General features: G+C 37.3%; 1 protein-coding gene across 1 annotated transcript in view; it reads right to left on the minus strand.

Moving 5' to 3' along the window:
• POSTN (periostin) overlaps positions 1-12,411 on the minus strand; it is a gene marked incomplete in the record, with an annotated part of 124,634 nt that extends 112,223 nt beyond the window's left edge. The window contains 6 exon segments of the mRNA XM_015822188.1: positions 1,795-1,941; positions 2,599-2,763; positions 3,952-4,109; positions 5,295-5,359; positions 6,706-6,804; positions 12,253-12,411. Coding sequence (XP_015677674.1) covers positions 1,795-1,941; positions 2,599-2,763; positions 3,952-4,109; positions 5,295-5,359; positions 6,706-6,804; positions 12,253-12,377 — 759 coding nt within the window.
• Positions 12,412-13,609: the final 1,198 nt, after the last annotated feature.

Raw genomic sequence — 13,609 nt, forward strand, 5'->3', positions numbered from 1 at the left:
CCACACCTTATACATTGTGTAACCTTATTTCATTATTTAATTATATTACCATCTATAGGATGGCGTCCATGTGGGCGCAATCTTATTTCATCCAGGGGAAAGGGGTGTTGTGTCCTGAGCCTGCATCTTGCAGGCTCGGGACGTTGCAAGAGTCCCGGGCATTTGCAGAAGCTGCCCGGGACCAGACTGAGCGGCGCCGACCTTGTGCGCATGCGCAAGGCGGGAAAAGCCCGCCTCATGATTGGTGGAACTTGCCCGGGGATCAGAGGGTATAAATAGAGGCCTGCGTGCCTCTGCTCTGGTTGTTCGTAGAATGGAGCAAACAATAAAGACTTGTTGGAGATGCTTCGTCTCAAGCGCCATTATTCCCAGGACTTAACACTGCCGAAAGCAAGTTCTTTGAAAGTGACGAAAGTGGATTTGCAAGAGGGAACATCTCAAGAATCGCATTCCTCGGGCCGCTGGAGAATCAGGAAATCGACAACTACTGAGGACTCCGGAGAGTGGAAGTACCTGTCCGCAGCCTGTAGCCAGTTGGTGGAGAAATTGGTGGAGAGGTTCAAGGGGCTAGAGATGAAGAGTGGGGAGCAACCCTCTCACTCTTCCCATGCAAGTAATCATGATGATCGGTGGAGCACACACCAATCCATGCCTAAAAGAAGCCCCAGCCCTGCCTATGGAACACAAGTGGCTTCCCCATCTTTGAAGCCCATTAACCTCCAGCCCTGCAATGAGGGACAGTCCCACCCGCCACTCTGAACGTGGAGGCCCAAGACATCATTGCTCCTCTAGAAGGCCAGATTGCCACAGGTACCGTGAAAGCCCTGATCGTCACTACCATCAGTCACACAGCCCAGAGCTCCACCGTCGGCACCACCAAAGCCCAAAGCCTATGCAGGGGGAAGACTCAGATGTGAGTGTTCAACATGATATAATGCAACAGCTGCGCAATCTGTTGGCCAGGCAGCAACAGGTGAGAGCACCGCAGCCGTGGTGCAACGGGCTGTGGGGGCGCAGCAACAGTGGGGCTGGCAGCAACCTCTGAATCTGCAGCAGCCACTGGGGGGCCTGCAGCAATTGGGGGTGCCGCAGTAACCGCTGCCGGCACTGCTGGGAGGCCTGCAGCAACTGGGGATGCCACAGAAGCTGCCACCAGGAGGTCAGCAGCCGTTGGGAGTGCAGCAGCAGTGGGGGTGGCAACAACCCCTGAATGTGCAGCAACCACTGGGGGCCTGCAGCAACTGGGATGCCGCAGCCACCATTGGGAGGTTGGCATCCACTGGGGGTGCAACAGTCACAACACAAGCAAGGTTAGGCTAAGCTCCATTCATTAGGCAGCTGTGCAAATTGTCAAATAACTCATTGCCTCAGCTCTGTTTAAAGGGCTTTTTACCTAGTAGATGGAGCAGGAGCATATAATGCTTCTAGAGTAGGATACAAATATGGCACCACATTTGCATTTCCAATTATCAAAATGTAGCCTCTGCAGCTCAAGAAGGGGTGAGGGTTCAGATTTGTCAGTGGGAAGATTTTATTTTATTTGCAATATCTTTTGATACTACTAATTCTGGAAAATCAATAATTTTCCAAATAGCTTTTTCTATCACTGGTCTAATAATAGATCTGGGTGGGAGGAATAATTACCAACCAAACTACTTTTATTTTTAAAATAGTATTTTACTGTACTATCTACTTCCATTACATGCAATTTAGTTTGATTTTTAGTTATATATAGGGATACCAAATATTTTAAAAGACTAGGTTCAAAGAAAATGAGATTAAATAAAAGCTTACTCTGAGAGAGGAGAGATCATCTTCAGATTCAATGAAGTCTTGAATAGTATTGCCAACTGGAGTTAACACACGATCAATTACATGAACAACACCATTTGTAGCAATTTGGTTGCCATGGATGATTCTGGCACAATTAACAGTCACAACCTAAATTGGAAGAATAGCATGAATTAACATTTGTTATAAATTTGGCTTCCCAACTTTTACCAAACAAGCTTTACACAGTCTTTTCTTTTAATTAATTTTATAACTTGCTTATGAAACGTGTGCTGCTTGTTTTTAAAAGTTCAGGGAACAATATTAGCTGGAACATATTTTGCAACGGAGCCCTTTAAGTTGCACTTCATTTTGTGTGACTGAAAAAGTGATAGCAATCATGATTACTGAACTACTTTCATATAGATTGTTGGTCTGAGTACTAATCTAAGGATTCTAATAGGATGGGTAAATTAATTAAGATCAATGAGAGATTACCCACATTTGAAGTGCATCAACACCTTGTCCATGGGACAACTAATATCAATAGGAGTGCCCTCAAATAAAGTTCTTTGGACACCATTTTTACATATTTTAAGTACACTGGAGTTTTAAAATATTGTTATTTTTTATTATTTTGTATATTGTTTTCTATTTTTTGAAAATCATTAACATAATAATACATGACATAACTATCTTATATGAACAAATTACTCATATGAATTTCAAGGGAAAATTAAACTAGAACACTGAATCTTAAATCTCTTTCTAAAATTTATGATGTAAGCCACATCCTATTGCCCCCTTATGTTATACAAATAAGCTTACCCCATTGGGATAGTGATTTATATGCAGTTTTTGATTGTTGTACATAGACACCAGAGTCATGCCATTCCGAAAGTCCTTTGTCAACATCCGTTTGTTTACCATATGATTGTGCAGAGCATTATACAGTTCGATGTTTACATTCTCAATCAGACCATTGTAGATTTCCTGGAGGCAGGGGGGTTGAATTCAGGTAGATATTCCATTAATATTATTTCAGTTAGCTAGTGAGGTATTTTTGACTACTTTCTGAATCTTGTGACTTACCAGCCTACTAGTGATTTCATTGACATAGCCACTACTTGGCAACAGTAACAAGTAGCTAAACATTTCCTTCTTCCAGGATAGCTTCAACTTTCTGCTCCAGCCTATGGCGCTGATTTTCTGGATATCTCACAATTAAGTACAAAGCAGGCAACGAGACAAACATGCTACTGCTGCCTAATGACTATTTCAGTTTCCTACTTCTTCTACTAAGTATGCTCTTCTTACAGCTCATTTTCTTGGTAATCTTTATATTTTTTCATATCCCCCTTTTTTCCATCTTTTTCTTCAGAAAAAGTTTAATTATATCCACCCCAACCTTTTCTATTCCTCCCTATCTCATTAGCAAAGGTTTTCTTAGATCAACCTGCCATAATACTTGCCAACTCAACAGTGTCCTTCATATCATTATTATTTCACTGTCAAAAACTGTTCAGTTTCTTAAGCTTTGTCCTCTTCAATTTAGTCTACACCTAGCTTCTCGTATTCAGTTAATTCCATCAGCACTGGGTAATTGGAAAAGCCTAAAACCAGGCAAAATAAGCCTTTAATGAGCATTCTCTCCATTTCAGCATTAATTCCATTTTCTAAGATTTAACGACAACCTGAGAGAGGATTGTGGACTCTCCCTATATGATCTCAGGGCTTTCACCGTAGGTAGAAACATAGGATTCAGCAACTGGAGAACATAATCATCATTTTACTTGTTACATGGTACACTGGAAAAGACATGATTGGTTGTCACAATAATACATTTTCATTACAATAAAATAGACTAGAAAACAGATTTCTGCAGCCTGGTCCTGTGAATTTGAACGTCTGCCTTTCTGAAGCCAGAAGTTGTATTTTAGAAGCTACTGTGAAAATCCAACTTTAAGTTATTGTTCCAGCCATTTTACCTCATGCCTGCAATGCTAAATACTAGTTATTTAGAGCTGTAAATGAGCTTGCGAATATATGTGTATAAACTTAACCATAGTTCCAATAATATGTACAAAAGCTGAGTGTTATCATTTCTTCAGACATAATTTATTTATCTATGGATTTCTTTGTATAAAACATTTCTTTAAAAATCAAAATTGATATAATTACACGATCTAAAAGATTCCAAGCTTCATTGCTTGGTGCAAAGAACGTGTAAGAGCCAGGTCCTTCAATTTCTTCCTTCAGTTTCGACATCTCAGAATAATGTTGAGTGGAGGTAGCTCCTACAATGCCCAAAGTGCCAAATATGTGATCTATTGGAGCCACTGAAAAAGAAAAATAACTTGTAGTTATCCAATTCTTTTCTAAATTAGTTGCTCTTTATTTAGTAAATTATTAATGGAATTTGCTGAAGTATTGAAGTGCTTCCTGTTTTAATGCCCAGATTTTAATGCAAATAAAGTTCCTTGGGATCTTTTGTGTTGATCAATGATTTGAGTAACCTGGGATTTCTTCTGGCATGTGAAATCCAAAGAAGTAGAAAGGGCATTCTTTTACATTATCCTCTGCTGTGTGCAAGCTTGATCTATTCTTATCCTGGTCCAACTTGCACATGGCAGAGGATAATCAAACTTCCTTTTTATGATGTCCATAAACTGCTGAATGATCCAACAGAATAATATCACCAATTTGCCAAGAATACCCAACTTTAAATCAACATTTCAGGTTGTCGGGGAGATGTCATTAATGCCTTATCACAGTGTCTTGAAACTGTCAGGATTTGGATAGGATAAAAGAAGTAGAACTGAACTCTGACAAGATTCAAGTACAGTTTGTACATCAAAGCTCACCATCCACAGCAATATTATCTCTGGACAAGCAAGCAATACCCTTGAAAGAATAGATTCATGATCTGGGAATCTTTTGAATTTATGGTTTCTGCTGGCTAAAAAGGCTTTGGCCCAGCATTGGCACCCATTATGATCCTACTTAGCACAAGATGCCCTAGGCCTAGGTAATTCATGTACTAATTATCACCAGTTTAGTCTACTGCAATACATTTCATACAGGATATTTCAAAAATGCTTAAAATCTGCAATTAGTCCAAAATGAAACAGCCTCTCTTACTGCAGCTAGTTTCCATCATTGAGAACGCACTACAGGCCCTGCACTGATTAGCTTCCAGTTACAATTTAAATATTTTTTTACATAGATGGCTTGGCACTTCTGCACCTACAAGGTTGCCTAGTCCAACATGAATTGCCCTGAAGCAATGAAGCTGTTTGTTGGTGGCAACACCTGTACCCTGGAACAGCGTCTCTGTATGGTTCAGGTTGGAATGATCGTCTGGTTCATTAAAGGAAAAAAAATAGTTCTGTTCAAGGGCATCTTCTAATTTTTTCAAGGCAGTCTTTTTTTCTGTAGATGTTTTAAATTTGTCAAATTAATTATGGTGGACACAAATGTAAAAATAAAAAAAATGGGTTGATTAAATAATTCCATGATAATACCTGCAGGACATCCTCGTTCTCCTTCCATTTTCATATAGCCAGGGCAGCATTCATATAAAACCGTTCTGAAGAGTACCAATACAAGATTATTTTATCTTCCTAAGTCTTAATATTTATTTAGTATCACTTTTAATCTAAACACATTTGAAGTGGATTAGAGGAATTATATAGAATATATAAAATATATAGAATATGTAAAAATATATAAAAACAAAATGCACAATACAAAAACCATATTAAAGCAACAATAAGAACAAATGCATTAAAAGTCTGTAATCGGAGTAAAAGCCAGGAACAAGAGTGATACACAGAGTAAAGTTAAAGCAGTTAAAAAGGGGGTCCTGGATTTCCAGAAGGAGGATAATTAATCTTTACTGAAAACCCTGTATCTGAAATTCCAACAATTTATATTTTGTATTTCATTTGCTATAGGGAAGCTCTCTAAGAATTAAAGCAAAACTAGTTTGCAGTACTAACAGATCCTTAGTTTACCATTTATTAAATAATATTTTGCCCTCAAAATAGGTCATCGCATTACTTAATTGCTCAGTAGTCCTTCAGTACTCTGATTCTGTTCAGGACCATATCCTTAAACAAAAGAACCTCCTAAACTCCAGCAGTCATCCTCCTGCAAGTCATTTATCCAATTTCAATTCTATTTTGCAGTAACAGAAATGGAAGCGACAGGTTTTTATTGCAGTTCTAAGCATTTATAGCAACAATCAAAACAAGCCAGTCTTTATTACAGTCTTTATAAGTTCAAAACAAATACTGTTTTCAATATATGAATGTAGTACAACTCAAGGAATTCTAGGTTCCCATATCCTAGATAGAGCTTTTATATCATTCTAGTAAGATTAATCTATAAAATTTGCTCTCTGAAATATATATGCAGGTAGTCCTTGTTTACTGACAGGAATTGAGACTGGGAATGCACTCATAAGGTGCAACATCATGTGACTTTCCAACAAACAAAATCAATGGGGAAGCTGACAGAATTAACAAATACCCCAATTGCAACCAGGTGACTACAAGGACACTGCAATGGTCACAGCTACAAGGCCCCATCAAAAATACCTCTCAGCATTGCCATAATGAGTGGCAATCTGTAGATACAAGGGCTATCTGTATATTTATTTCCATTTAAATAGAACCATAAAAATCGAGCTGGCTATGCTACACAGACACTATAAGTCAGACATGTCAAACTTGCGAAATCACATGACATCGTGCAACGTATCGGGACTGTTTTGCCATTGCCGACAATGGGGTGGGCGCAGCTTCTGGATAACACATCCGTCCCGTGTGCCGGCAGTTTGACACCCCTGCTATAAGTAATCCACACAAAATTAATAAATAAAATTATAAAGTATTACTATAATTATAGTTAATAGTCTTGAGCAGAACTTACGCTTTCTTTCCACAGATGGCTCCCTGGTACCAGTTCCTGCACGTGCTGAAATATTTCTTATTGGTTCCCATAACTTGCTGGAGAGCACAGACATTTGGCCTGAAGAAAAAGAAAAAGGCCTATGCAAAAAATCCTTTCCAGTGTAAATGTTTACTTACTTAAAATATTTATATATTGCCTTTATGGCTGTGAAAGTAGAACCGTAAAAAAGCAAGACAGGAAGAAAAATCAACTCATTTGGGGTGTGGTGCTGGAGGAAGCTCCTGCATATTCCTTGGACAGCAAAGGTGACTAGCAAGCAATGATAGATTCCTCCAAATACACATTTCTCATAACTATTTCTGTGTACATGTTGAATACTACAGGTAACAGGATGCAACCTCACTGAATGCCTTTCACTGAACCATTCTGTGTCTCCATATTCCATTCTTACAGTGGCTGCCTTATCAGAGTACAATGACTGAATGAGCTGGATGTGGTCTAGTGATATACCCAGTTCTTTGAGGCAGTTCCAGGACTTCTCATAGTCAACACAGTCGAAGAAAGCACATGTAGAAGTATTTTGGATATTCCTTTGTTTTTCCCCTCTTCCAACGCAGATTGGCAATATGATCACATATTCCTCTCCCTTTCTGAAACCCGGCTTGTAGATCAGGCAGTTTTCTGTTGGCAGTTGGATTCAAACATTGCTGGATTATCTTTGAGAGAATTTTACTCACGTGTGGTATCAAGGCTACGATTCAGTGATTGGAACAGTTTTTCATATCACCTTTCTTTGGAATAAATATCAACTTTTTCCATTATTTTGGGCACTGACCAGACTTCCACATAGTTTGGCAAAGCGCTGTTAGTGCTTTTGTTGGCAGTGGTCTCAGCAATTCTGCAGGAATTCCATCAACTCCTGGGGCTTTGGGGTTAGTCAACTGGTTGAGTGCCCACACTACTTTCTCCTCCAGGATACCAGGTTCCATTTTTGGTAGATCAGTTTCTCCTCTTATGGCTTGGCTTTGTTTTTTCTTTGTGTAAAGTTGTTCTGCATATTCCTGCCAGCTTTCTCTGATTGCTTGTTGGTCATGCAGTTCCTGTCCTTCATGTCTTCTGACCACAGCCTTTCTTGCCATAAAGGGGTTTCTGGCCTTTACATAAGTGGAAAAAGTCTCTTTTATGACCTCTCATGGCGCCTTCCTCCAGTTTCTTACATTGCTCAGCCCAGTACTTTGCTTTATATTTTTCTTGCCTCTCTCTGGAATTTTGTATTTAGTCTTCTCATTTCTTCTCTGCCACCAATGGCTTTTGCTTTCCTTGTCCCTTCTGCAGTCTCTATTGTAGCTTCTGATATCCATTTGGTCAAGTTCATTGGTTTCTTGTATATATTTTTGAGCTACTAGTTGTTTTTATTTCCTCCCATAGCTCATCTAATTGTCTTTCTGTGATGTTGAACAGTTCAAATCTGTTCTTAACTTCAACTGTATATGCCAGGAAAATCTTCTCAACATTAAATTTCTGAATCATGGGTGAATAGACGAATCAGATGTTTTCCTGCCTCATTTTGTTCACCAAGGCCAAACTTGCCTGTGATCCCTGTTTCTTCCATTTCCATCTCCCATTTTTGCTTTGAAATCTGCAATAATATCTTTCTTTGGTGTTTGTTTCAAAGTTTCCTGAATTTCAGCGTACTGCTGAGTCGACAGTGGGAGTATAAACTTGCAGAATTGTCATGTTGTGAGGTTTTCTGTTGATATGTATTGCCATTTCCTATCACTATTCAAAATCTATCTATGGTTCTGCCTTTTTTATGCAATATGAAACCCATTCCTCTTCTGATGGTATCACTGTCAGAGTAATATACTATATGACCATGAGAGTTGAATAAGCCATAGCCAGTCCAATGAATTTCATTGATGCCTAGTATATCAGTGTTTAGCCTATTCAATTCATTCTTAACAATGTTTAGCTTTCCTAGATTAAAGTCATTGATATTCCATACTTCTAATTTGAAGAGTGGAGAGATCTCTTTTCACTAGGAACTGTGTCAATAACTGGGGGGGTGGGCATTAGGATTTACCCAATCTGCATTATGGATACTCCTGCTACTATAATTGTCTCTTTGTTCTTCCTCTGTAGCTTTATTGGTATCTCCCAGCCAGGGGAACTCACTGCTTGGTACCATATCTTCCACATTTTTGAGTTGATCCATAAAGATCATCATCATACTTCTTTAATCTTCGGGAAATTATACATCATTTTACTATTGTACAGTACTAATGCTGGCTCTAGTTTAGGCCACACTGACTGATGTGCCCCCTATACTGCTGATGTGAAGACTTACATTTTTAGAATGATTCAGAAGGAGGGGCAGCATTGGTGCCCTTGAAGCTTTGGAACCTTAGACTAGTGCCTACTAGACCTTAGTGTAAAGGCTATTCTTCATTGTACAATTTAAAATACAGTAAAACATAAGCAAATAAAAGTATATTAAAATATTTAATATTAATATTAAACAGAGACCAGGCATAAACTATATTTGATAGATATATTGTAGAAGCAGAAGTGTGAAAGTACTGTACTGTACTGTACAGTCAAATAACAGTGTTAAAGGTTATCACTAGACCCATTAATATGAATTTGGCCTACTGGAGGGGAGAAGGCATGCCTATACCAGCCTAAACTAGCCAATAGGTCCACAGCAGATCCCATCCTGGACTACATCACCAACAATATCATTACTGAAGCAGCTAAATCAGGTACATGGCAGAAATTGACTTGGGAGAATAGAAAAAAGACCAAACATTTCAAAACAACATTAAACAACTTCCACTGAGGGCAAGGAATAAATTTGTGCTCGTCAGAATATCCTTCTAACCATAGCACAAATATGCTTATCATAATATTATCATCACCTGTCCATTTTTCAGGTTTCATATTCACACACCCAATTGTTAAATGATGATAGCAATTTACTAGGCTGAGTAAAAAACCTCCAAGGTCCCTTCCAGCTCTATTCTGATTGATTGATTCAGACATAATTGTTTAAGGCACCTTTTATTTCCAGCCAATTTATGCATGGAAGACATGACACTTCCCTTTTGATTTGTCTTACAAGAAAACTGTAAAGCAGTATGACGTCTGGCCTAGTAACCTGAGTATGAATCGAGCCCAGCAAGTGAGGGCAATGCAAAATTTCTGATATCTCAGAGCCTGGAGCAAAGGAATTTACTGAACCGTGAGCAAATAGCAAACTTACACCTTCACACCACAAGTTTCAGCCCTCTTATTTGTGCATGTATGCAAAAGACTGAGTTTGTGTCATAGCGCAATCTGCTTTCATCATTTTTATGAAAGCCTCCAATCCTGCAGGTGCCTCCCTGTTTTATTTAAGAATTATTTACTCTGATTCCATATAATAAAAATTTAAATAAGAAGTCCATAGAAAATGCCTTTGGGGACTTTGATAAAGACATGTTTGGTTACTTGCTGGAATTATCACACTCTTTTCTGTTGTCCTGTTCTGTTGTCATTCTGAAGTTGTTTCTCTTATATTCTTGTTTTCTCATACCTAAATGACTAAAGGCTGGAGACCAATAATTACTATTTCATAGGTATGTAAGGCTAGATCTAGAAAGCAGGCAATGGCAGACATTTCTGAAAATCCTTGCCAAGAAAACTATAGGGACTTGTCCAGGCAGTCTTCAAAAATCAGACACAATTGAACAGAAGAAAAAAAAAGGCTAGATACTATTACAATGCAAAATCATCTTGCCTTTATTGTGCAATCCATCTACTTAGAGAATTGCCTCTTAAGCTTTCATACATATATGTAGTTGTGGCAGTGACGTTCCATTACCTATTCAAGAGCTAAAATCTTGTTCTCATTCTTGACTCAACAATTGTTACCATCCACAGGTTCTGTTTGTTTTGTTTGTTTTTGGGTTTTGTTTGTTTTCAGTTAAAATGGGCCTGTACTTCTGTAGTTCTGTTCTGAAACCAGCAATGAAGTAATTCACACCTGGATTTGATTAGGAACAAGGAATCATCCACAGTATAGCCTGAAGTGAATTATTGAGACCTAATTTTATGGCTCAGTAACATCAGTAACTATGAGAGGGATTGAGATGTCCTAATGGACCACCACTTATGTATCAGCCACCAATATGTTGCAGCTGCCAAAAAAGCCAATGTAGTCCCAGGCTGCTTCAATAAAGGGATAGCATCAATATCACAATATTCCATACTGCACCAGTACTGCCACACTTGGAATACTGTGTCCAGTTCTGGTCGCCACAATATAAAACAGATGCTGTGACCCTAGAATGAATGCAGAAAAGAGCAATAAAGATGGTCTGGAGGCTAAACTATATGATGAATAGTTAAGGGAACTAGTCATGTCCATTATGTATGCATGTGCTTGCTTCCATAAGTTGTGGTACTCCATCGCTGGAGGTTTCTAGGTCCCTTCCAGCTCTATGATTCTGTGAAATCTGAAGATGGAAGTCCACTTTGTCCTTATTATACTCATAAGTATTTAATAAAAATGGATACAGCTTTTTTTCTGCAGAAATGATAGTTTGGTAACATGAATGTGTATCAACTCGACAGCAGGTGAACTTGTGATTACTGTTAGAGTTTGATATAAGATGGGCAGGTATATAAATGTCGCTGGATCCAATCTGGGTCAGTCACCGGGACCAGAGGTTTTTGTCTGACCCAGACTGGATTCTGCAACATTATTTTGGGACACATATATTCACCTTCACTTGTATATAAATGTTTTAAATAATAAAAGTAAAATTATAGGAGAATAGTTAATATTTTGCTTCCCATTTTAGCCACTGGAAATATCTATATTATGTAATTCAGTTGGTTGATTTGATTGTCCATGTTTGAAATAAAATCAGATCAAAATAAATAATTCCACAACTAAACACAAACATATTTTGAATAAAATGAATTATTTTAATCTGAAAAAATAATTTTCTCTATAAGTTGAATACATTCCATAATATTATTCCTTTTTAGTAATTTCAAACAGTATTGTAATAAATTAAAATCTTTATTTTATATAAAAATGCATTTGCTATTTAATCCCTCATAGTGTTCATTTTTGCAAAGTATGTGAATATAGTATATATTGTAACTAGAGATACACAAACATACACAAAAAAACATATATGTATTTAATAAATTATTTAATTAAATGCATTTCATTCTGAATTTCTTGTGTCAAAATTTTGATAAAACCCATTTGTTAACCAATACATTTGCCACATGGCTATAGTTTAAACAAAGTTTAAAAGAAAGCCAAAGAAACAATTCAAAATTATCAAAAGTGATAATTTTAATAATATGTAATGACTTTATCTTATCACATCTATGTAGCAGGGCTATGTAAATTTTAAAACTAAAAAAAAAAGTATTCTGGAAAGTCACATTAACAAGCCTCAGCCTATCAATAAGTTAAAATGCAGTAATTATTTTGTTTAAACTCCACAAAAACAAAACTTGGAAGACTGTGCAATAATTTTTATCCATGTGAAACTTAATGCTTACCCTTGATCACGTGCCCTTATTCGACTGTGGGTCAAAATCTTGTCATAATGAGCAGTGGAAGATTCTGCTAGATGAAGAAATGGCATAAAACAAATAGCAATTGTAACAACCCAAAGGAGGTCCATGTTTCTGTCTCTCTGTTTCTTGAACGTCTGAGAAGAGAACTGGCAAAGACTCTAGAGAGCTCAAAGTTTATATTCAAGATGCAAGACGGAGGGAGGAGAAAATATATCAACCTGAAACTTTGAACCACCCTCTGAGAAAAAGGAGCATCAGATGATTGTAACCTGTTCTGCATGTATGTGAATTACAAAGCAATCTATTCATTTTGATAGCTCCCATAAAATTAATTAGAGTTTATGATTATAGATTTAATGACAGTTTATAATGCAGCAAATTTAAAGTTTCTGGATAGCCTCACAAGTTCAACTGACTGAATGTTTTTCCATGCACTGATATATAAAACTTCTGGATAAAGAACATGAGATGCTACCTTTTTTCTAACATAGTTCTTTATGAGATATGAGTCTTCATTCTGCCTATAGAAAGTAAAAATGCCACATTACTTTATATTATAAGCATTTTAAGTACTCCTCTTCCAGAAGGATTAAACCAGAGTTAGTGCTAGTATTCTTCTTGATGTACTATACTACTTGATGTATTTTTTCCTGTATAAAATAACAAAGAAAAATAGGATATTTTAAGGAGAAACATGATATCTGGGAACCATCAGTCTGAAATAGTTAATTTTAGGGAAATTGTTTAATATATTCATCCTAATTTGATAAAACACATGTATTTATAGGTAATTCCAATAGGAGTAATAAATATTTAACAATGTGTTGTAAACAGTTGTAAAATATTGATTAATAATATTCACAATAAGTCAATGAAAAACTAGGAATACTGGTGCTCATAGTTTAAGCTACTTGGGAAATGATTTCACAATTTCCTATGTGGACAGGAATTGACCAAGCCAAGAGTTTTTCAAAACATCTGTTTTGTGGAACTTTAGGGTTCCATAAAAGATTCCTGGTGGAGACCACTTGAATTTTTTCAGTACTTTAAAAACATACAATAATCTGTTTCACATGAGTAAACTAGGAACATACAGTATATCTCCTCTATATTCGAAGAACCTTTGACTGTGGTATGCATGTAGAATCAGAATAACAGAATAACAGAGTTGGAAGGGATCTTGGAGATTGTCTAGTCCAACCCCTGTTCAAACAGGAGACCCTATACCATTTCAGACAAATGGATGTCTAATCTTCTCTTAAAAGTGACAGAGCACCCACAAATTCTGGAGGCAAGCCTTTCCACTAATTAATTGTTCTCACTGTCAGGAATTTTCTCT

This window comes from Protobothrops mucrosquamatus, unplaced genomic scaffold (assembly GCF_001527695.2).
Source record: "Protobothrops mucrosquamatus isolate PMUCROS unplaced genomic scaffold, P.Mucros_1.0 scaffold1490, whole genome shotgun sequence".
Taxonomy (NCBI): Eukaryota; Metazoa; Chordata; class Lepidosauria; order Squamata; family Viperidae; genus Protobothrops; species Protobothrops mucrosquamatus.